Genomic DNA, 23,230 nt, shown 5'->3' with positions numbered 1-23,230 from the left:
CGCACCCTGTGCTAGTGACTACTCAGAAGGCTGAGATCTGAGGATCAGGGTAGAGAATCCAGGAGACTCCTATCTCCCAATTAACCAACAAAAAAGCCAGAAGTAGAACCATGGTTCAAATGGTAGAGCATAAACCCTAAGAGAAAAATCTAAGGGTCAGGACTCATGACCTGAATTCAAGCCGAAGGACCAGCACCAAACAAACAAACAAATAAACAAGTCTTCTTACGAGAGAGAAAAAGCTGATAGTGAACTCTAACTTTAAAAGCTCCAACCACATTCACACATCTTTACTGAAAGCCAGATCACAAAACAAGCTATGAAACTGGACTTAGAGGTTCATACCTGTGTTCCCAGAGGAACAGAACCATCCACTCTGGTTATTATATTGTTGATTTTTAAAATTAGACAAGTGCCAGGCGCCAGTGGCTCAGGCCTGTAATCCTAGCTACTCAGGAGGCTGAGATCTGAGGATTGCGGTTCAAAGCCAGCCCGGGCAGGAAATTCTAAGAGACTCTTATCTCCAATAAACCACCAGAAAACCGGAAGTATTGCTGTAGCTCAAGTGGTAGAGCGCTCGCCTTGAGCTGAAGAGCTGAGGAATAGCGCCCAGGCCCAGAGTTGAAGCCCACAGACCAAAAAAATAAAATAAAATAAAATGAGACAACTGAGGGCTGGGAAGGTGGCTCAGTGGTAGAGCGCTTGCCTTGCATGCCTGAGGCCCTGGGTTCAATTCCTCAGCACCACATAAGCAAAAAAGAAAAAAGCCGGAAGTGACGCTGTGGCTCAAGAGGTAGAGCACTAGCCTTGAGCTGAAGAGCTGAGGGACAGTGCCCAGGCCCAGAGTTCAGGCCTCATGACCGGACCCAAAAAAAAAAAAAAAAAAAAATGAGACAACTGACGGTTGTTCCAAAGGCTGTTTCACTAAAAGGGAAGGAGGAGGTAGGGCAAGGGAAGCTGTCTGGTCTCCACTGAGCCCAATACCTGCACCATGAAGTATTCACAGAAACTCCATCCTGGCTCTGTCCTCTTCTCCCGCAAGGTTCTCATGTCATCTTCAAACTTGCCAAGGTTTTTGGTAAAAGACATAAGCAGCAGCGTCCTGAGTTTGGTCAGGAAGGCATTCCAAGATTCCTGAGTTCGAGAAGAGTCCTTCAAGGGGTCAGAGAGTACAACACACCTGCAAAGATGTACACAGGGGTCTGTGAAGACCTCAGCACGGAGCCCTGGCCCAGTGGACCCTGCCCTTCAGCGCTTTGCTAAAACGCCCACCCTCCTTCTGTAGTCAGTGAAGACCATCGGGGAGAATCTGCTTGACCACATCACACCCACATCACACTTGGTTCCTGCCCTGGTTCACCTGTGCCTTGCAATCTCTGCCAGCTCCTTACAGTGCAGATGACAAGCGGGCCACAACCCAGCCTTGGCATCGGGCTTCAATTCCCTATGTCAGCCTGAGGCTGCAGAACGCGTCGGGCCCGCGGGGGCCTGGAGCACACTCCTGTACCCCTCCTGCCTCCTGGGGGGCCCCAGCAAGCCCTGCTGTACACCAGCTTGTGTCATCACACTGAACTCAAGGAGAGAAGGTGCTAATCGGTACGAAATAAATACAGCTGACATCTGGATGGGAAACAACTTAAAAGAGACTGTCATAAATGCTGGAGGGGATGCGGAGAAAGAGGAACCCTATTACCCTGCTCGTGGGAATGTACACTTATACAACCACTTTGGAAAGCAGTCTGGAGGGTCCTCAGAAAGCTAAATATTGACCTCCCTTATGACCCAGTCATACCACTTCTAGGCATCTATCCTCAACAACAGGAACCAGTATACAAGGACACATGCACCTCCATGTTTATTGCAGCACTGTTCACAATAGCTAGGATATGGAAACAACCCAGATGTCCCACCACAGATGAATAGATCCAAACATTGTGGTATCTATACAATGGGATATTATGCAGCAATTAAAAATGACAAAATAATGGTATTTGCAGGGAAATGGATGGAGCTAGAAGAAATCATGTTGAGCGAGATAAGCCAAGATCAAAGAGACAAACGGTACATGGTCTCTCTGATAAGTGAATGTTAAATCCAAAATGTTAGGTGATATGACAAAATTAACAGGACTTAAGAAACAAAGGACTTCCACTCATCTGGTCAAATCACTACTAAATAACCCCATGCTGCTGATCACATGTATAGTATATGTGTACACAGGAGGACGACACAGAACTAGAGGGAATCAGGGAAAAACACACAACAGCGTGACCCATCAGCTGCACTGGACATTGATCAAAATGAACTAAGCATCTCAATGGCAGCGATGGGAGGGAGGGAACAAGTGGGAAAGAGGGAACCGCTGATGCTATGCAAAACAAAAGAAATGTACATATCATCCAATGTGGAAGAAATAACTGTATCGCAAAGCTCATAGAACCCATAAATGTTGTAGACCACGATAGACAATTTGCTCCAGGAAAGTTAGAATGTGTTTGTGACTTTAACTGAGCATCACTATCCCACAATACTGTGAAATTTGGGGAATTATGTAACCACTTAATCACAATAAAAAATTTGGAAAAAAAAAAAAGAGACCGTCACTTGGCAAAGGTGCCCAAGTTAACACAGGAAACTTCCAGTGGCCCGGAAAAGGTAGAAACAGGACCTGTCTTTTGTCTTGCTAGAAAGAGGAATAAACCTGAACTCAGAAGTGACCTGCAAATCCTGGCGAGCGTCAGCAAGCCTCTTTAGTCGCTCGCTGAGCTCCAGCAGGACTACGCCAAGGCCAGCTTCCTCCATGGGATCACGCACTCTCCAGAGAGAGGGCAGCTCCAAGGACACGGCCTACCAGCCAGAACCTGCCCACCACTCACTCACCTCACACAGAGGGGCACGAGGAGTGTGAGAAAGCGTCCTTTCTGTCTAAGTAGTTTGCTTCCTTTCTGTTAATCTTGAGAGAACTGTTTTTCTGAAGGGTTCCTGCTTTGGCCAGGTGGCTTGGCCACTGTTAATTACATCCTGTTCCTGAGTACTTTAATACATCCTGTTAGAAGCTCCTTAAATGTTAGTTGTATCTCATTAATTAAGCAGGAAATTAATCTTGCAGATTGTGAACCTGAGCTCAGCCATGTGAGCAGGGTGGGGCTGCGCAGGGAGACAGGGAGTGTGCTCAGTGTGCTTGCCTGTCAGATGTTTGGCTGACGGTGCGCCCTTCTGCAGAAGTTAACTTCGCCTTGCCAACTTCCTTTCCAGTTGGTGTGTTTATTTCTATATAACACCCCAATATCCTGAGCTATTCTAACACCAGAAAGGGCAGAAGCCAGGGCAGCCACCACGAGGCCCCAAGGACCAGGGAGAACTTGCTACCCGAGAGATTGGGGTCCCGGTGGTTTACCCTCACCACACCCTCAGGGTTAACATTGGCTATGCTAGTCCTGACTCCACACTACCACGAGTGGAAATGAAAACAAACACCACACGGAGCACCAGGGACCCCAGGGGCAGACACAGTAGGCTTGGTACCCTCACCCTGTCGGTCCCCCCTCCTCATGAGGCCTTTCAACTTCCTCTAGGGCATGGTTATCTCTTTTCTAAAAATAAAAAAGAACTAGCCCAGAAATAGTCCAGAGATTCACAGCAAGCCTCGACGGCTCTCCAAGAGGGTGCCCCAAACAGCGGCGATCCGGAGAGTAGCAGCGCCTGCTGGGCAAGGGACCCGCATGGGGCCGCTGCTCTCGGGGCACACGCGGTGAGGAGCTGTCCATACCACCTGAGCAGGGCACTGCCACCATCAGCACGGTGCCAAGTCAAGCTCAGACTGCAGGCAGGATTTCCAAAACTCAGAGAAGTGTCATGAAACCTGTGCTCACACCCAGACATGCTGCCGCAAGCAGAAAGCAACCACTAGACACCCCCAGAGGTCTGTATTAATAACTACGGTACATCAGTACTATGCAACACTAGGCTCTAAATAGTAACGGTACACAAACACGTCATCTATTGTCTCTATGAAATGTTTACAATGTCCTGAGAGAAAACAAGTATAAACTATATATAGATGATATCGCCTTAAGACACACAGACACACACACAGATATAAGAAAAAGAAGCCTAAAAATATTCTCTTCATTCATTTACTAACAATTCTACAAAGAATGTGTTATACAACCAAAAATTAAACACAATTACAAAGCTAAAAAATATAGTAAGCCACTTGAGGGCCATGTGTTCCAATATGTTCGAGGATTGAAATTTGTACTGCATAAAGCAAATGGTAATTCAGACACTCAAATTCAATTTACAAAACTAAACCAATTTTTTTTTTTGGTCAATCATGGGCCTTGAACTCAGGGCCTGGGCGCTGTCCCTCAGCTCTTCAGCTCAAGTGAGTGCTCTACCACTTGAGCCACAGCCACTTCGGGTTTCCAGTGGTTTATGAGAGATAAGAGTCTCACGGACTTTCCTGTCCGGGCTGGCTTTGAATCATGATCCTCGGATCTCAGCCAGCACCCGGCTCTAAACCACTTTTTAGGTTAATAATAAAGTCATTTGTCAAAAGGTGCCTTTGCAAATTAATAAAAATCAAGATGTTCAATGTCCAGTCTAATGTGTTGACTAGCTGAGCCTTGTTACAGATTCACACTACCATTTACTTACTGCAACCCTGAGCAGGTATTCCTCTTGCTGAGTTGAAGCAAGCCTCCCCCTGGCTTGGTCTGGCTTTTCACCCCAGGCGTTGCAATGCACTCCTGGCTCCACAGTGGGCCTGAGTCCCGGGGGGAGGGGCTACAACATTAACTAGCCCCTGTTAACCCTGATCCCTCCCCACCTGGTCTACAAGTCCACCCATGCAGAATTCCTGGGAAATAAGCCGTAGCCTCAATCTAGTATCTGATCCAAACCATATATAAACCAACTTTGAGCACTGCGATGTGTCCAGTAAGGGATGAAACATGAAAAGGTGCCTGGGCCGGGGGCTCACGCCAGCAATCCTAGCTACCCAGGAGGCTGATCTGAGGATCTGAGGCGACACTGCCCCACGAAAGGGCCAGGTAATAAAGGAGTAACATGGCCCTGGCTAGATGGCACTCCGGGCCGCTGCTCTTCCCTTACCATGTGTGCTGGGCACATTCCAGCCCACTCCTGCCCTGGAGCAGGGCACGGCCCTCATGGGTTCCCTGTTGCAGCACGGAGATCCTCTCTCCAGACCCCTGCCAGACAATGACCCCTGCAAAGGATGGCCTGATTTACAGACAGGGTTCAGGCTTAGCACAGATCCTCAGGAGCCTAGGAAACTCCACTGCCAGCCCGGCCATCAGTGATGTGCGAGTCAGAACCTGGCAGGCCGGCGAGGGCCAGCAGTGCTGGAGAGGAGGCAAGCTTAGGCACAGAGGGGAGAAGGCACCCCATGAGGCTGAGACGAAACTGACATTTTTACCACATGGTGTTTAGGAACTCTAACAGGTGTTATGGGAAACAAAAACACACTGTCCTTGGGTCGAAAAGGCAAAGGGTTTCTACACAAGGATTTCAAGACCTCCTCTTCCAGGCTTCAGGAGAGCCCGTGTGGCCTTCCCTGGTCACAGGCCCAGGAGCTCTCCAGCTGGACTCAGGGCCAGGGAGGGACACAGGCCACCCGCCACTCGCTGGGCCCTCGGAGTCCAGTCACCACTGCCTGCAGTGGCAGCTAGTGCCACCACGGGAAGGTGGGGTTAAGACACACTCACCTAGGGCTGGGAAGGTGGCTCAGTGGTAGAGCGCTTGCCTTGCATGCTCGAGGCCCTGGGTTCGATTCCTCAGCACCACATAAGCAAAAAGAAAAAAGCCGGAAGTGGCGCTGTGGCTCAAGTGGTAGAGCACTAGCCTTGAGCTGAAGAGCTGAGGGACAGCGCCCAGGCCCAGAGTTCAGGCCCCACGACCGGACCCAAAAAAAAAAAAGACACACTCACCTGTCACTCTGCTTATTACAGAAGTCATTTCTTATTTTGTCCACAATAGAAGTACGAGGAAGGATGTTGGTTTTGTTTTTCTTCTTGGCATCATTTTCAACTACCACAATGAGCCAGTCCACGGAGCTATGGGCTTTCAGAACATTCTGCCACTTGGTGAGGTCATCTTTTACTGTAGCTTTGTACACTTCAGTATCCTAAAAATAAAGAAGTCAGGTGAAGCAAGGTGCTGGGTGCCCCGCAGGGCACAGGCGCTGCTGTGCGAGACAAGCACACACAGTGATCCCAACACCCCCTGCCATCGCCGGCCCCCAGGGCCGCCAGACACAGCACCCGGTGCACAAAGAGGCAACATGCCCATGAAGCCAGGTGGCGCTTTCGTCAGGGCCAAGCACCACAGGACTGGCACACTGCCCCAGGTTAGCATTATCCCCTCCTTTGGTCCTGAGCTCCACCCAGACCTGAGCTGCTCCCTGCCCTGGAGTTCCCGCCACACACGCCCTCTGGGCCCAGCTCTCCCCCTTCCCCACGGCCACCGCCCCCCAAGCTTACCTCACTTCCGCCCTCACTTCCACCCCCAGACCTGCCCCCACCTGGACAGGGGCCGACACCATGTGCTCCCTCCCTCTCCAGGGAGATATGGCCCCGCTAATAAACCTTCCAATGGTCTTTCTTCTGTGCCCGCCTCCGCGTGGTGCCCTGGATGGATGTGAAGGATTCTTACACCCATGCCAGCCTCACGCTTGGGAGATGTCCACAGGAACTCCAAGCAGACCTCCTGTAGCCAGCGCTCTCTGTGAGCAGTGGACACTCAGCTGTCACTTGATTTTCCCCCCAGTACTGGCATTAAACTCAGGGCCCTGTGCTTGCTCAGCCTCAGATGGCACTCTGCCACCTGAGCCGTACCTCTAGCCCTGTTCTCTGCTGTCTATAGTCCTGTCTGCTTGGGCTTTTTCAGACAGGAATCCTCCAGATCTCAACCAATTAAGTACCTAGGATCACAGGCATGAACCACCAGTACCTTTATGCACCCACATACGAATTCCAGTTTTCTGTAGAAAATCTAAAACTATGACCACAGGACTGGATTAAGGCTCTGGGGGAGAGAGCTAGCCTGAAATGTTTCAGGCCCTACGGACACAGAGACACACAAAGATGTTTTACCCATTTCAAAAGCAAGCATATAAAAAAAGGAAAGTCAGTAGAAACAGCTTTGAAAGCAATGGACAGTAAGTCAGCATACACTCCCCTCCTTAACAGTCCCGCCTACTGTCCTGCCTGCGCTCGGTGGCTTTCCTGTCACTCTTAACACTCACATAGACATATGCATGCTGACTGACCCATAAGCCAAAAAAACTTACTTGTTATTGAGTTTTTCTTTTTGGTTTAAACCAATAAATAGGAAGGTCCAAAGGGCAATACTTTACACTTTTTATCCCAATTTTTAATCCTGTTTTAATGTAAATGATGATTTACTTACAAACTGAGATAAAACCCGTACTACAAAAATCAACTTTCTGCAATGCTCAGCAACATTAACTATGCCGCGCATGACGCCCTGAGAAGAGCATCAGGGAGCTGTTGTGCTGGAGTGCCAGAAGAACCAAACGCATCATGTGTGGGGCTGGATGCAGAAACAGAAGGGCCTTGGCCTGCTGCAGCACCGCCAGTGCCCTCCCCTCCCTTCCCCTCCTGCCCAGAAGTGCCCGAGGGGCACCAGAGCAGCCCTGCTGAGGCACTCTCTCAGAGCAAAAAGGGTTGAGGGTAACACAATCCTTTTACTAGGCACAAACCGAGCGCTGCCAAAGCAGCCCAACCTAGGCCCTAGTAGGTTGGAGTCTTAAGAACAAGCCTACCGGGCTGGGAAGGTGGCTCAGTGGTAGAGTGCTTGTCTTGCATGCATGAGGCCCTGGGGTTCAATTCCTCGGCTCCACATAAGCAGAAAAAGCTGGAAGTGGTGCCATGGCTCACTAGCCTTGAGCTGAAGAGCTGAGGGACAGCGCCGAGGTCCAGGGTTCAAGCCTCATGATCCAAAAAAAAAAGATGAAGCCTCCCAAGAGGAACCAGCACTGCCCTTTGTGACTTACTCTAGTAAACCGAGTGTCGATTCTACGAATTAGAGATCCACCCAAGATGAAGTTACAATATAAAGGCCCCGTCTCAAAAGAGGAAAGCCCCAGCTCCACAGAGCACATTCAGGGTGGGACACACACAGGACACGTGGGGTGGGACACACACAGGACACGTGGGGTGGGACACACAGGACACGTGGGGTGGGACACACAGGACACGTGGGTAGGATATGTTGGTACAGTCACCTCTTTAGGAAACAGGATTTGTCCACTTCACAAACAAATGGAAGTGTGTGCTATCAAGGAGGCTTTTTTTTGAGGGGGGGATGGAGAGGGGCTTGAACTCAGGGCCTGGGTGCTGTCCTTGAGCTCTTTTGCTCTAGGCTAGAACTCTACCACAGTTCCATTTCCAGTTTTCTGGTACTTAACCGGAGATAGAAGTCTCACAGACTGGACTGTGGTAGAGCGCTTGCCTCACATGCATGAGACCCTAGGTTCAATTCCTCAGCACCACATAAGCAGAAAAGCCGGAAGTGGCGCTGTGGCTCAAGTGGTAGAACGCTAGCCTTGAGCTGAAGAGCTGAGGGACAGCGCCCAGGCCCAGAGTTCAAACCCCACAACTGACAAAAAAAAAAAAAAGTCTCACAGACTTTCCTGCCAGGTCTGGCACTGAACTACAATCCTCAGATCTCAGCCTCCTAAGTAGCTAGAATTACAGGTATGAGCCACCAGCAACCAACTAAGGCTGACTTTTAAAAAATTGTGATTGATATGATTTACAAAAGTGTAATTAAGGGGCTAGGAAGGTGGCTCAGTGGTAGAGTGCTTGCCTTGTATGCATGAAGCCTTGGGTTCAATTCCTCAGCACCGCATAAGCAGAAAAAGCTGAAAGTGGCGCAGTGGCCCAAGTGGTAGAGTGCTAGCCTTGAGCTGAAAAGTTCAGGGACAGCGCCCAGGCCCAGAGTTCAGGCCCCATGACCAACCAAAAAAAAAAAAAAAAAAGTGTAATTAAGTCTGAATATGATTGTGATAAATAGAAGTGTCTTAATATTGTGTATACAATATACTGGTTAAAATAAAGTTGACATACAGAGCACTGGTGGCCTGTAATCCTAGCTACTCAGGAGGCTAAGATCTAAGGATCAAGGTGCAAAGCCAGTCCAGCTAAGAAAGTTTATGAGAATCTTATTTCCAATAAACTACTCAGAAAAAAGCCAGAAGTGACACTTTAGCTCCAGTAATAGAATGCTAGCCTTGAGCACAAAGGGACTCAGAGACAGCACCAGGCCCTGAGTTTAAGCGCCAGACCAACAAAAAAAAAAAAGCTTAGGAACAGCACCCAGGCCTAGAGTTCAAAGCCCAGGGCTAGCCTAAATAAATTAAGTTAGTTGACATTTCTGATAAGTGAAAAATAGACACACTATCAAAAAATAGTGTTAGATCAATCTGTTGTTCATTTGGACAGGCAAATTAGACCCTCTAGACCCTCAACACCATAGCACCTACTTACAGGAAACAACTGAAGCTATCAGATAGAACAGAACCCAGTTATGAAATTATTAAAAGAAAACAAAAGTGAAAATCAGTCGTCATCTTTAGTTAGCTAAGACCTTAAGTAAGATACACAATCTAAAAATCATCTTTCACTAAAGTTATGCTAGTATGAACCTCTGCGTGCCAGGCACGGCCTACACACGCCCCCCCCACCCCACCCCCACCCCCGCACTGGGTGAGAGGGGGAGAGAGAAGTGCCCGCCCAGCAGGCCTGAGCTGGCCGCCTGCTGCACACGTACTTATAGGTATTCCAAAAGCTCCATGAGCGTCACAGCCTGAGCATAGCAGAAACACAGGACAAAGCTAGAATACACAAGAACCCAGAGCAAGCACGGGACAAAGCCCCGAGAAGCTGTGCTCCTCTCAGCAAAACCTGGAGCAAACAGCTCCCATCAGACTGAGCAAGAAGCGTGGGAAGCGTGGGATACTCACGCAGCACTCCGTCCAATAGATGTGCAGGAAGGGGAACGTGAGCAGAGCCTTGTTTCCTTCTTTGGGCAGCAGCTCCTCTTTGAATTGAACAAAGTTCGATTCTAGATGAATCATCTTTGGAGCCCGGCCATAAGACCTATAAACAAGGTTTTAAAGTCACTGAGGACACAACTAAACAATGTAAAGTAGAAGGGGGGGGGGGGTGAACAACTCAAAATTTAATCCTGTGAGTTCAGAAGCATACAGACTATTGACCATGAATTACATCTGTCCAAATACGTGTTTGAATTATTTGGGACCTAGCTCACATTTTAATATCAAGGTGTCCTCTCCATAAAACCTCTCACTACACTGCAGAAGACGTACATAATGATGTGCTCCTGCAAGTGTTCAGCCTATCCAAGGCTGCCCGACTTCCAATAATAGTTTTCCTTGTGTCCAGTGCCAGTGGCTCACACTTGTAATCCTAGTTACTCAGCAGGCTGAAATCTGAGGAACACAGTTCAAAGCCAGCCTGGGCAGGAAGGTCCATGAGACCCACCTCCAACTGACCACCATAAAACCAGAAATGGTACTCTGGCTCAAAGTAGTAGAATGATAACCTTGAGTAAAAGGAGCTCAGGGGCTGGGCACCGGTGGCTCACGCCTGTAATCCTAGCTACTCAGGAGGCTGAGATATGAGGCTCTCGGTTCAAAACCAGCCTGGGCAGGAAACTCTGTGAGACTCTTATCTCCAATAAACCACCAGAAAACAGGAAGCAGTGCTGAGACTCAAATGGTAAAGCCTCGCCTGGAGCTGAAGAGCTGAGGGACAGAGTCCAGGCCCTGAGTTCAAGCCCCAGGATCAACTTAAAAAAAAAAAAAAGGGCCACAACCTGTTCTCATGCATTATGTCAGTCAGGTCTACTCCTACATGGTGCGGTTTTAGGAAGGCAAAGCTGGGGCTGGGAAGGTGGCTCAGTGGTAGAGCACTTGCCTTGCATGCTCGAGGCCCTGGGTTCGATTCCTCAGCACCACATAAGAAAAAAGCCGGAAGTGGCGCTGTGGCTCAAGTAGTAGAGTGCTAGCCTTGAGCTGAAGAGCTGAGGGACAGCACTCAGGCCCAGAGTTCAGGCCCGACGGCCGAACCCCCCCCCAAAAAAAAAGAAAAAAAAAAGGAAGGCAAAGCTATGAATGCATGCATTAAGTCAAAACAGTTCTTCTATCTCTCTTCTTCCTCATAACTTTCATTCCTGTGTTTTTGAACATATATTTTCTCTTTCTGAATGCTTAGCTAATATGCACTTATTTGAAACCCTTTATAGAGATTAGTCCACTTCTTCCAGTACTAAACCCTTCCATTTAGTGAACTGTTTTCTCCTCTTAGCAGCACGGGGCCTCCTTGTGTATTAAACAATTTTCTCAAAGAGCATCTTTCATAGTTCTGTACTCTTTATATTAAATATTAACAATTAAATGACTGCCTTGTAAGACACTGTAATCATGCACCGCAAGAGACTACATTCACCAGAGAAGCCTGGAGAAGCTATCCCCAGACACCACAATAATCAGAGTATGCGGACAGACATGCCTAGCTAGAAATTGTATACACTCTGATTAGGACTAAAATGTTTCCCCCTGTACTGACAAGTTAAAACCCAAACGTTCCCCACAAATACTATCCTATCTTAGTGAAATTACTCCAAGGGGAGGGGCTGGAGACATGGCTCGGGACCATTGCTTGCCTAGTGTGCTCGCAAGGCTTTGGGCTCCATCCATCCATCACCAGCACCACAGTCAATAAACAAGTAAAAGAGAAGAAAGTCAGCTGGGCGCTGGTGGCTCACGCCTGTCATCCTAGCTACTCAGGAGGCTAAGATGTGAGGATCACAGTTCAAAGCCAGCTCTGGCAGGAAAGTCCTGGAGACTCTTATCTCCAATAAACCAGTAGAAAACCAGAAGTGGCGCTGTGGCCCAAGTGGTACAGCGTTCGCCTTGAGCTGAAGAGCCCAGGGTCAGAGTTCAAGCCCACGACTGACAAAAAAAAGAGAGAGAAAGTAATGGTAAAGAACAAGGCTTGTGGACTATGAGAAGCCGCTCCATTCTTTTTTAAGATGTACTATTATTGTAAAGGTGATATAGAGAGGGGTTACAGTTACACAGAAGGGAATGGGTGCATTTCTGTTTGAACAGTGTCATCTCTTCCCTCATTTTCTCCCAGGATTTTCCCTCCTGACCCTCCCCGCCAAGCTGTACAGTTACTTTCAACATTTGTTCACCACTTCTCTGCTCCCTTACTCTGTTGCTTTGCTCTTCCCCCTTCATTGCTGGTTCTGATTTCTACCCCGCTCCTCTGACTCCACCGCCTCTCTTGCTCACATGGACCTCTGAAATCTACGGGGCTACAAGCATGGCGTCCTACCTTCTCCACTCCATCGGCTCCCTCGGAAGCTGCTGGGAAAGCGGCGGATAAATAGAGGTAAATAAGTTGTGATCTCCAGCACCTACAACAGGAATGGGGAGAAATCCAGTTATGACATTATGCAAGAAACACAGGTAAAGCTGGCTCCAAGGTATATAGTTAATAGTCTCAGAATTTACTATTCAGCAAAATGTTAGCACAAAGCAAGCCTTCACTGTGCTTCTAAATGACAGCTTCGACCGGGAGCTGGTAGCTCATGCCTGTAATCCTAGCTACTTAGGAGACTAGGATTTGAGGATCACAGTTCAAAGCCAAACAAGGTAGAACAGTCGGAGAGATTCTTATCTCCAATTAATGGGAAAAAAAGCCAGAAATGGAGTTGTGCTCAAAAGTAGCAGAGTGTTAGCCTTGAGCACAAAAGCTCAGAGACAATGCCCAGACCCTGAATTCAAGCCCCACAACTGGCCTCAATCAAAACGAAAGAAAAAAAAAAGGATAGTTTCAAGAAAACCTAGCCCTTAGTGTGTGACTGGAGGAAGCCTCCCAACCCTCCACTAGGGGGCTACAGCTTTCCATCGGGAAGAGACCATGAGACCCAGAACCAGCCAGCAGGGTCCCAGCCTCCTGGGGAGGGGGCCCCTCCGGCTCTCTACAGCCACACCAGAGAGACAATGCAGTAGAGCGAACACAGACTCCCCCACATAACGTTCACCCAGGCCCAGCAGGAGCTGGTATGAGCCCCAATGCGAGGACAGGTTACAAAGCACGGGAAGGCACCCTCCGCCAGTGAACATACAAGCACGCCGGAGCCTGGCCTCCGTCAGCCAGGCCAACTCGCAGAGCCCTGGGGGGGGGGGGCCGCTGTGTCTGCCTTCCCGCCCCACGCTGACTTTCTCTCTGGCTTTCATCCTAACTTTAATAAGTGAAAGATCCATTCCGTTCTCCTGAAATAACATAACCATATCATACTTAAACTGAAAAGGAACCTTTTAATACAGATGACTAGAATTGTTATACTCAGAGGTTCTCTTTTAGGAAAACCATTTTCCTAATTGCTTTTATATTGATCTTAAAGGAGTCATTGGGAATTGGTGTAGACCATTAACACAATTGCTTATTTTGCTAAAAACAAAAAACAAAAAAAAAAACAAAAGCCTCCCCACCACTGGGGACATCTCCAGGCATGGGAGGTGTTAGATGGGAGGGCCCCAGTCCAGCCCCACCTCTGAGCACGGGACTAGGCCGAGGAACCGCGGCCTTCTGGGCTGCAGGAACAAGATGGGAGGGGTAAGGGCAGCATCCCAACAGGACTAGGGCAAAAGTGGGTCAGTGCCACACCACACGCAGCCTCCACCAGGCCCAACCACAGCGTACGCAGCTATCACTACATCAAAACAGCTGTTCCCAACATATCTCTTCATATGATCATTTACTTGGTAGTCATCTTAGAATCTGTAAAGAAAATCTTCAGAGCCGGAGGCATAGCCTGTCCACACAAAACAGAAAGTAGCAATCTTAGCTGGGCACTGGTGGCTCTCAGCTACTTCAGAGACTGAGATCCGAAGATCACAGTTCAAAACCAGTCCAGGTAAGAAGTCTGTGAAATTCTTGAAGTCTGTGAAACTCTTATCTCCAATTAACAAAAAAAAAAAAAAAAAAAACTGCAGGTTGGGCTGGGAAGATGGCTCAGTGGTAGAGCGCTAGCCTTGAGCTGAAGAGCTGAGGGACAGCGCCCAGGCCCAGAGTTCAGGCCCCACGACCGGACCAAAAAAAAAAAAAAAGAGCAATTCTTCTATTCTCCCATGACTAACATTTCATGTTTCACCTGGGACCTAATCCAATAGCTTATAGGCCAAAACAATACATTGGCCAAAACAATACATCTGCCAGCAGGTTTATCTGACATGCCAGGGAGCCACCTGCCTCAGTTCCCAGCACGGACCCAGTAGAGTCCCCAGCAAATCTTCACACACGTCAGAACAACTTGACTGTTTCTGAAGACAGTCTCTGAAGTCGATCGGATGAAGAGGTTAAAGTGAGCCCGACCATCCCCCGAAAGGCGAGAGCGCACAAGCATGGGGGCGTCCCTGGGGTTGCAAGGAAGATGGGCAGAAGGGGACTGCTGCTTCCAGACCAAGAGAGGGCCCAGAAGCCCCAAGTGCAGCAAGCTGAGCCTCTGGATGGGGAGGGAACACAGCAGGGGGCAGGAGTGTGGCCTTATTTATGGAAGGGTCTTTGTAGCTAAAACAAGCTCAGGATCTCAAGACTCGGTCACAGAGATCATCCAGGCAGGCCTAACTCCAGTGACAAGTGTCCTAAGAAGGATTAGAAGATGGCCATGAGAAGCCAGGTGGAGCCACAAGAGGAAAGGAAGGGGGGAGGGGGGAGGGCGGGAGGAAGACTTCTGCCTCTAGAACTGTGAGAAAACAATCATTTGTTGTCTGTTTTCTTAGTGGAACAGGTGCTTGAACTCAGAACCTCAGGCTTGGTACAGTCATACCCCCAGCCCTTTTCAGCGTTTGTTTTCAGAACGCAGCCAGCCTTAGAGTTCAGTCCTCCTCCTTCACCTCCTGACTTGTTGGGTCCACAGAGTTACACTACTAAGCATGACTTTTTTTTTTTTTTTTTTTTTTTTTGTCGGTAGCGAGGCTTGAACTCTGGGTCTGGGAGCTGTCCTTCAGCTCAAGGCTAGCACTCTACCACTTGAGCCAGAGTGTGCCACTTCCAGTTTTCTGCTGGTTCATTGGAGATAAAAGTCTCATGGAAAGCAGGGCGCTGGTAGCTCACACCTGTAATCCTAGCTACACTGAGGATCATGGCTCAAAGCCAGCCGGGGCAGGAAAGTCTCTGAGACTCTTATCTCCAATAAACCACTAGAAACCCTGGGGGGGGGGGGGGTGAGTCTCAAGGACTTCCCTTGCCTGGGCTGGCTTTGAACCTGGATCCTCAGCTCTCAGCTTCCTGAGTAGCTAGGACTACAGGTGAGAGCCACCGGTTCCGGCCAGGCCTTGTTTTTCTGATAGGATCTCAGTAACTATTGCCCAGACTGCCCTTGATCCTCAATCCTTCCATCTCCACCTCCTGAGTTTCTGACACCACACACAACCCAACCCTCTGTTGTTTAGTGTGTGGTTTTGTTGGAAGCCCTAACAAACTAATACAGGTAGTTTAAAGTCAAAACTTAGAATGTGCCTTTTTTTTCCTCGTGCTATTTATTTTTACTTCTCTTTTAGACATGAACAGGTAGAGGTAAATGGCAGAGCTCTTGCATATCAAGGGCAAGGCCCTGGTTTCAATCGTAAGTAGAGTAAAAATAAGTTTTAAAAGTAAATGAACAAGGCTGGGAAGGTGGCTCAGTGGTAGAGTACTTGCCTTGCATGCATGAGACTCTGGGTTCAATTCCTCAGCACCACATAAGCAGAAAAAGCTGGAAGTAGCACTGTGGCTCAAGAGGTAGAGCACTTGCCTTGAGCTAAAGAGCTGAGGGACAGTGCCCAAGTGCCCGGGCTCATAGTTCAGGCCCCACAACCAACAACAACAACAAAAAAAAACTGGCCAGCGCTGGTGGCTCACGCCTATAATCCTAGCTACTCAAGAGGCTGAGAGCTGAGGATCACTGTTCAAAGCCAGCAGGGCAGGAAAGTCCCTGAGACTCTTATCTCCACTCAGAAAATGGGAAGTGGTGCTGTGGCTCAGCCTTGAGCTGAAGGGCTGAGGGACAGCGCCCAGGCCCAGAGTTCAAGCCCCACGACCCCAGGCCCGGAGTTCAAACCCCACAACCGAAGAAAAACAAAATAAAACCCTAATCTATTAAGAAGAGAAGAGCAGGCAAAAATGTTCAGTATCACTAATCTTTAAGGAAATGCAAATGAACTGAAATCAGGCTCGCTGTTCTGGGGAGGAAGACAGCCAGGCTTGGGAGGCGGTGGGGGCCGGAAGGCCTGTGCGCTGCAGAGGGAAGGGCAGGGAGCAAAGACACGTGGGCACAGACGGATGGGTTCCTGGAAAGCAAGCCTAACTTATGCTTCTCATGTGGCACAGCCGTTCTCTCCAAGGCCCCCCACGTGATGAACAAAAACACGCCACACACACGCGTGCAGGCCAGTGCTCCTGGCAGCATTCCTCACGAGAGACATCCGACCACGAGTGAGTAGATCCACGAGGGGTGGGGCGGTGGGCAGACCTGGCATGTCAGGCTGCATATGGCATGAGTCACTTACACACAATGTCTAGAAAACACGCCGTTCCAGACACAGAGAGCACACGAGGGCGCGCTGGGGCAGAGCAGGGATGAACAGCCACGAGCACCAGGGGACTGTTGGGCAGAAGGAAAACCCTCTACGGCTGAGCTGCCGTGAGCTCCTACAGCTCAAAGTTCACCACCACTCCTTGACCTGTACAGCCGGCAGCCCGAAGCTCCCCGGCGCCCATCATGAGGCTCCTGCCTGGCGTTTCCCTCCAGCCACCAGCCTGGCGCGGCGCGCACATGAGCGCCGCCTGTGTGCTGAGGCGGGCTGCGGCGGGCTGCGGTGGCCTGCGCTCCTGGGGTGACAGGCAGTAAGGTGCTCCCACCTCTGACCCCCCCCCATCTAGACACCTCACCTGCTGCTGCGTTTCTGCTCTGTTCACACCTTTTGGTCGGTAGTGGGGCTTGAACTCTGGGCTTGGGCGCTGTCCCTGTGCTCTTGAGCTCTGTTCACACCTTTTTAAGGTTTAAAGCCCGCTTTGCGGAGTCAAAGTGAGTCTTCTTCTAGGGCCTCGTTCCAAACCACACATGGCTCTCCCCTCACCGCCATGTTCTCCTCAGAAGCCCTCTGACCTGCATAAGACAACCTAACCGCGTGCAGACAGACACAGCACGCCACCCAGCGCGCAGCCGCTTCATTCCTTCACTGGACTGACAAGTATTCCTCCATTTCCACACCAATGTGCCTGTGTCAAAAGGCTAAGCGTGCTCAAATGACCTGAGCGCTCCAAGCCATTCTCTACCTGGGAGGCGCGGTGAGAAGCCCTGCTCGACACGCGCAGTTCCTCGGAGAGAAACGCTTTCTCCACAGACACTCAGTGCCCGCCGCCACTGCGGTCCTGGCGCGGACGGCAGGAACACGACACCCTGCAATGACGAGCCTCACATCCTCACCCAATCAGTGTGGAGAGAGACAGTAAGCAAAAACAAAACAATCTGTACGGCGTGTTTACAATAAAAATATATATGGAAAAAAAACAAACACTCATGTTGGGGGACTGAGCCAAACATGAATGCGTGAAGGAAGCCAGCACGTCCCCAGAGTGGCTGTGGGGTTTGGTGATGTGGAGCAGGAACTGTTGCGTCCCGGGCGGTGAGGAGAAAGCCAGGGCAAGGAGCAGAGGGACAAAGGCCAGGCGAGTGTGGGGACCCCAGGCACAGGAGGACAGCCTGGGACAGGGCGACCGGGATCAGAGGCTCTCACAAGTTCTCTGTTTTGCTTTTATTCTGGTTTTGTGTGACGCTGGGGACAGAGACCCAGCCCTGATGGCCACTGGAGGGCCAAGCCGAGGACTGGCATGCTGTGACCCCTCTGCCGACAGGCCAGCTGAAGGACAGCGGGGTGCAATACGGAAATGGAGAGAGCTGGCCGGGTAAGAGGTAGGCTCCAAAGATGAGCAAGGTAATACTTGCTGAGAGCCGGAAGGTCAGGCCAAAGGGAGAAAGAATGACGAACAATTATAAGGTCCTCCACCTGCAATTTACCAAGGAAGGTTCTCCAAAGCCAAAGTACCGTGAGGAGCGTGGCAAGTAGACTGACAATGCTCATTGTGAGTAGACTACAAGACACACTGTGAGTAGACTGACATACACACTGTGAGCAGACTGACAAGACACACTGTGAGTACTGACATACACACCATGAGCAGACTGACAAGACACACTGTGAGTACTGACATACACACTGTGAGCAGACTGACAAGACACACTGTGAATAGACTGACAATGCTCATTGTAAGTAGACTACAAGACACACTGTGTAGACTGACATGCACACTGTGAGTAGACTGACATGCACACTGTGAGTAGCTGACAATGCTCATTGTAAGTAGACTACAAGACACACTGAGTAGACTGACAATGGACACTGAGTAGACTGACATGCACACTGTGAGTAGGCTGACAATGCTCATTGTGAGTAGACTGACATGCACACTGTGAGTAGACTGACATGCACACTGTGAGTAGCTGACAATGCTCATTGTAAGTAGACTATAAGACACACTGTGAGTAGACTGACATGTACACCGTGAGCAGACTGACAAGGCACACCGTGAGCAGACTGACAAGGCACACCGTGAGTAGACTGACAAGACACACCGTGAATACTGGCAAGACATACTGTGACCAGGTACAGGCAAGATGTGACCAGACTAGCAAGCAGACAGACAGAAAAAGTGGGACAGGAGAAAAGGCCAGAACTGGTCAGCCTCCACTGTCCGTCTGTGCACGGCACAGAGGTGGGTGGCCTTGGGAGATAGGATGGTTCTCCTTATGAGGACCTGCCACTCATGTGAAGAGTCATCCACTGGCAAAGATGCTTCCTAATATCAAACCACCACTGTTTCCAAAAGACTTGATAAGACACTGGGACTTAACTTCTTAGTAAATGGAATTATTAGGTATTAGCCTAGTAGCACCGTGAAAATTCACTGAGATCAAAGGTACCATGAACAAGGAAAAGTTAAGTATCTCTTCTTAGACGCTAACTTGCACCTGCGAGCTGACACAGATGCTGGATGAGCAGCTCAGGCAGAAATGAGAGAGAGGAAAGCCGTGAGTAGACACGCATGGTCCTCCTTCCCTTCCCGCCCCTCCAACACACTCTGCAGCAACCTAGGGCTCTGCAGGAGGAGGTTTCCAGCCACTGCCCAGTTACTGGTGGGCTGCTGGCTCGAGACTTCAAGACGAACCATTTATTTTTACTAACCCACACATACACATATTCACTTAAAGCTATGCTGCTGGTAATAAAAGGAACTATTTGCCTACATATCAGGTAGCTTATTTTCAGACTTGGTAGAAAATCACAGCATGCAAGTTTTGACAAATTTAACTTCAGGAGAAAACCCCAACTTCAGCCTAGTACAAAGCTTTACAGATCTGCTCGTTTCTACTGCTGTTTTCCCATTCAAAGCTTAGACCACCAGTTTAAACCCCGAAACAAGCCAGTGAAAAGTAATTAGGGAAGCGATCTTCTGAACAGATTGAACTGTACACTAACAGAGCAGTCCACAAGGAGAAGAATGATATTAACTTTCTCCACTAAACCAGACTCAGGAGAAGGAACACGCCTGTCTTTGCACAGCCTCACTCTTCATCCTGTAATGCAGAAACGACTGGTGGAAGGTGGGAGGACCTATGCTAGTTTACCTAAACATCAAACGGGCATGCTGGATTTGTTTTCAGTTTCACTGAGCATTTTTCAGGATTAATAAGTGGCAGGTAAAAGTATTTAAACTGAGCCAAGCGCCGATGGCTCACATCTGTAATCCTAGCTACTCAGGAAGCTGAGATCTGAGGATCTCAGTTCAAAGCCAGCCTGGGCAGGAAAGTCCGTGAGACTCTTATCTCCAATAAGCCACCAGAAAACCAGAAGTGGCGTTGTGGCTCAAATGGTAGGGCACTTGCCTTGAGCTGAAGAGCTGAGGGACAGCGCCCAGGCCCAGAGTTTAAAAAACACTTTTTTTAAGTACCTTGGAAACATTAAAATAATTCAGCAAGACTTTCCAGTAGCAATCTATTCTATTTACCTTGAAATTCCTTCATATCATGTAGTAAGATGTGTTATAAACACATGCACCTGTTAGTGTCATATTCCTAAATTTATTGGAATCAGTTACCATCCATGTATTTCTTTTTTTTTTTTGTCCATCATGGGTCTTGAACTCTGGGCCTGGGTGCTGTCCCTCAGTTATTCAGCTCAAGGCAAGTGCTCTACCACTTGAGCCACAGTGCCACTTCTGGTTTTCTAGTGGTTTATTGGAGATTAGAGTCTCACAGACTTTCCTGCCCGGGCTGGCTTTGAACTGCGATCCTCAGATCTCAGCCTCCTGAGTAGCTAGGATTACAGGTGTGAGCCACTGGCACCCAGATTTGCACATATTTCTTTAAAGGTTGAAACCCAGTTCAATTCCAAGAAAGCTAATGTTCTGATTCTATGGAAAGAACTGGTGACAACCAGTTTCCATTGAAAACCAGTGACAAACTGTTTCCATTTTAAATGAACACAGTCCTTGTAAGAGTTTAGTACTCAAAGGGGGTGGGGGTCAAAGTAAGAATGCTACAAATAAGGTGGAAACATTTTTAAAACTAGAAGTGCCACAGCCAGGCACTGGTGGCTCATGTCTGTAATCCTAGCTACTCAGGAGGCTATGATTTGAAAATGGAGGTTTGAAGCCAGCCAAGGCAGTAAAGTCTGTGGCTTATCTCCAATAAGCCACCAACAAACTGGAAGTGGGGCTGGGGCTCAAAGTGGTAGAACATTGAGCCAATCAACTCAGGATTCAAGCCTCAGGAATAACTAACAACAACAACAAAAAGTGCTGCATAATGTCGAAACGGGGGGGAGGGGGGGGGCGACACTGTGGACTTTTTCACTTTTTCAAGCATTTCCACTACCTCTGCACTGCTCAGACTTTCTTCTGTTTCAAGCACATGTAGTGAACAAGGGACAGGATAAAGAATGAGCAAAACCAGGATAAGCATTCACCAGAGCTCTAGCCTCAGAGTCACAAAAAATGCAACCTCAGGCATGAACTTTCCAAACATTAAAAACCACACACAAAACTTTCCTTTTAAACAGGTCCCTTCTGCACTTGAACCTGAAGACGCTTTCTGTTCTCAAACTCCACTGAATGAAAGGTTGAACTGTACAGTTTCTCATTCTGCCTCCAAAGGTACAAATCAGGGGCAAACCTCCCTCACGGAAGTCTCTGATCCGACCCAGGAAGGTGTGGCACTCGGTAGCTGTTGCGGACACACAAACGAAACTAAACATTAAAGGTCTCCAATACTGACTGACGTCCAGCACAATGAAGTCTATCAGTCTTGGCGGAATCCAACATGGCTTCAGGGCTTTATCCTCGGAGAGGATAAATGCCGTGGGACTATTCCTAGATACATGGTGCCCCTACCAGCAATGGATCTTCGTCCAGCACTTCTGGAGAAAATTCCCCAGGATCTAGAAGGTATCAAATCCGAGCGTGAACAGAGCTTCCGCCATATCTGTCCACCCCACCTGCAGGTGCAGAGTCTGCCCAGACTTCTAACATTCTGGTGAAGCCTGGCTCCAGTGGTCAATTCCAGCTCCTGAGGAGGCTGAGAATCCTGGCAGGTGGAGGAGGTGTGGCTCAAGTGGTACAGTACCCGCTTTGAGCAGAAAAAGCCAAACAAGAGTTTGACGCCCTGCGTTCAACTCTCTCCTCTCTCTCTCTCCTCTCTCTCTCTCTCTCTCTCCTCTCTCTCTCTCTCTCCCTCCTCTCTCTCTCTCTCTCTCTCTCTCTCTCTCTCTCTCTCTCTCTCTCTCTCTCTCTCTCTCTCTCTCTCTCTCTCGGGAGAAGGGAAGAACCAGCCACGGCTGAACCAAGGCAGTCCACTCCTGTCAAAGCCCAAGGCCCGACCAAGTTAATATGCAAACTGGGACCCAGAGACTGGGAAGAGGGAGTAGCAGGAGTGCGGCTACGACCGGCCCGGGAGGGGAGCCCGGGCGCCTGCGGGCAGTGGCGGAGCTTCCGGTCCGCACGCGCGGCGCCGGCGCCCAGTCCTGCTCCTCGGGGTTAAAGGTCAGCCCACCTCGGCCATTCCCAGCTCACGCTTGGAAAACCCAGTCGTTTCTTCCGGCAGCAAGAAAGCCCCACGCTTGGTGCGGGAGGCGCGGCGGCCCGAGGAGGCCCGGCCTCCAGGCCAGGCCGCCCGCTGCCCCGGGGCTGCGCCCGCCCTGCCCGCAGGGCCTCCGCGGGAGCCGGGCCTCCGCGGGACGGCGGCGCGCGGGCCTCGGGGCCGCCCGGCGGGCGGGGCGGGCGGGGCGGGCCGCGCGGGGCGACGCCGCCGTCCAGCCGCACCCAAGGGCCAGGGGCGCGGCGCGCGGCGGCGGGGTCGGAGGTCACCCCCGGCAAGGTCAGAGGTCGCCACGGTGGCCCGAGGCCGCGCCGCCGCCGGCCGGGCGGCCACACCTCCCGGCCCGGCCGCGGCCTCCCGCCCCCCGCGCCGCCGCGCGCACTCACAGGTGACGATGGGCTTGTTCTCCATGGTGTAGATCACCGGCGGCGGCGACCCCTCGGCCGCGTCCATGGGCCCCGCGTCACCGGCCCGGCCCCCCGCGCCCCATGGGCACCCGAGGCCGCGCCGGGCCGGACGACCCGCGCCTCCGCCGCGCCGGCGGCCCCCTGGCAGCTCCCGAGCCGCCGCCCGCCGCGCCGCCCGCCGCTGCCGGCCGCGTCCACTTCCGGCCTGGGCGCCGCCACATGACCACTTCCGGGGCGCGCGACTTAAAGGGGTGGTTCTTCCCGCCGCCTGCCCTCCGACGGGAAGGGGTGCGCGACGGGGCGGAGAGCCGAGCGCTGGAGCTTGGTGGGGCGGGGCGGGGCGGGGCGGGGACCGGAGGGTGGGGCGAGGACTGCGGGGCGGGGCGAGGAAGGGCGAGGAGGGGCGGGGCGAGGACCGGAGGGTGGGGCGGGGCGAGGAGTGAGGGGTGGGGATTGGAGGGGCGGGGCGAGGAGTGAGGGGCGGGGCGAGAAGGGGCAGGGATCGGAGGGGCGGGGCGAGGAGTGAGGGGTGGGGCGAGGAGGGGTGG

The 23,230-nt window shown here is 50.6% G+C and overlaps 1 protein-coding gene across 1 annotated transcript in view; it reads right to left on the bottom strand.

Moving 5' to 3' along the window:
• Positions 1-22,874, bottom strand: part of Trappc10 (trafficking protein particle complex subunit 10) — a 57,395-nt gene extending 34,521 nt beyond the window's left edge. The window contains exons 1-5 of the mRNA XM_070030795.1: positions 22,662-22,874; positions 12,411-12,492; positions 10,010-10,145; positions 5,952-6,148; positions 985-1,180 (exon numbers count right to left, since the gene is read on the bottom strand). Coding sequence (XP_069886896.1) covers positions 985-1,180; positions 5,952-6,148; positions 10,010-10,145; positions 12,411-12,492; positions 22,662-22,728 — 678 coding nt within the window. The 5' untranslated portion in view covers positions 22,729-22,874. The remainder of the gene's footprint in view (positions 1-984; positions 1,181-5,951; positions 6,149-10,009; positions 10,146-12,410; positions 12,493-22,661) is intronic.
• Positions 22,875-23,230: the final 356 nt, after the last annotated feature.

The sequence above is a fragment of the Dipodomys merriami genome, unplaced genomic scaffold, assembly GCF_024711535.1.
Source record: "Dipodomys merriami isolate MVZ:Mamm:240054 unplaced genomic scaffold, mDipMer1.0.p SCAF_2, whole genome shotgun sequence".
NCBI classification, from domain to species: domain Eukaryota; kingdom Metazoa; phylum Chordata; class Mammalia; order Rodentia; family Heteromyidae; genus Dipodomys; species Dipodomys merriami.
Note: the sequence above shows the minus strand (reverse complement) of the source record. Positions and strands in the feature narration are given on the sequence as shown.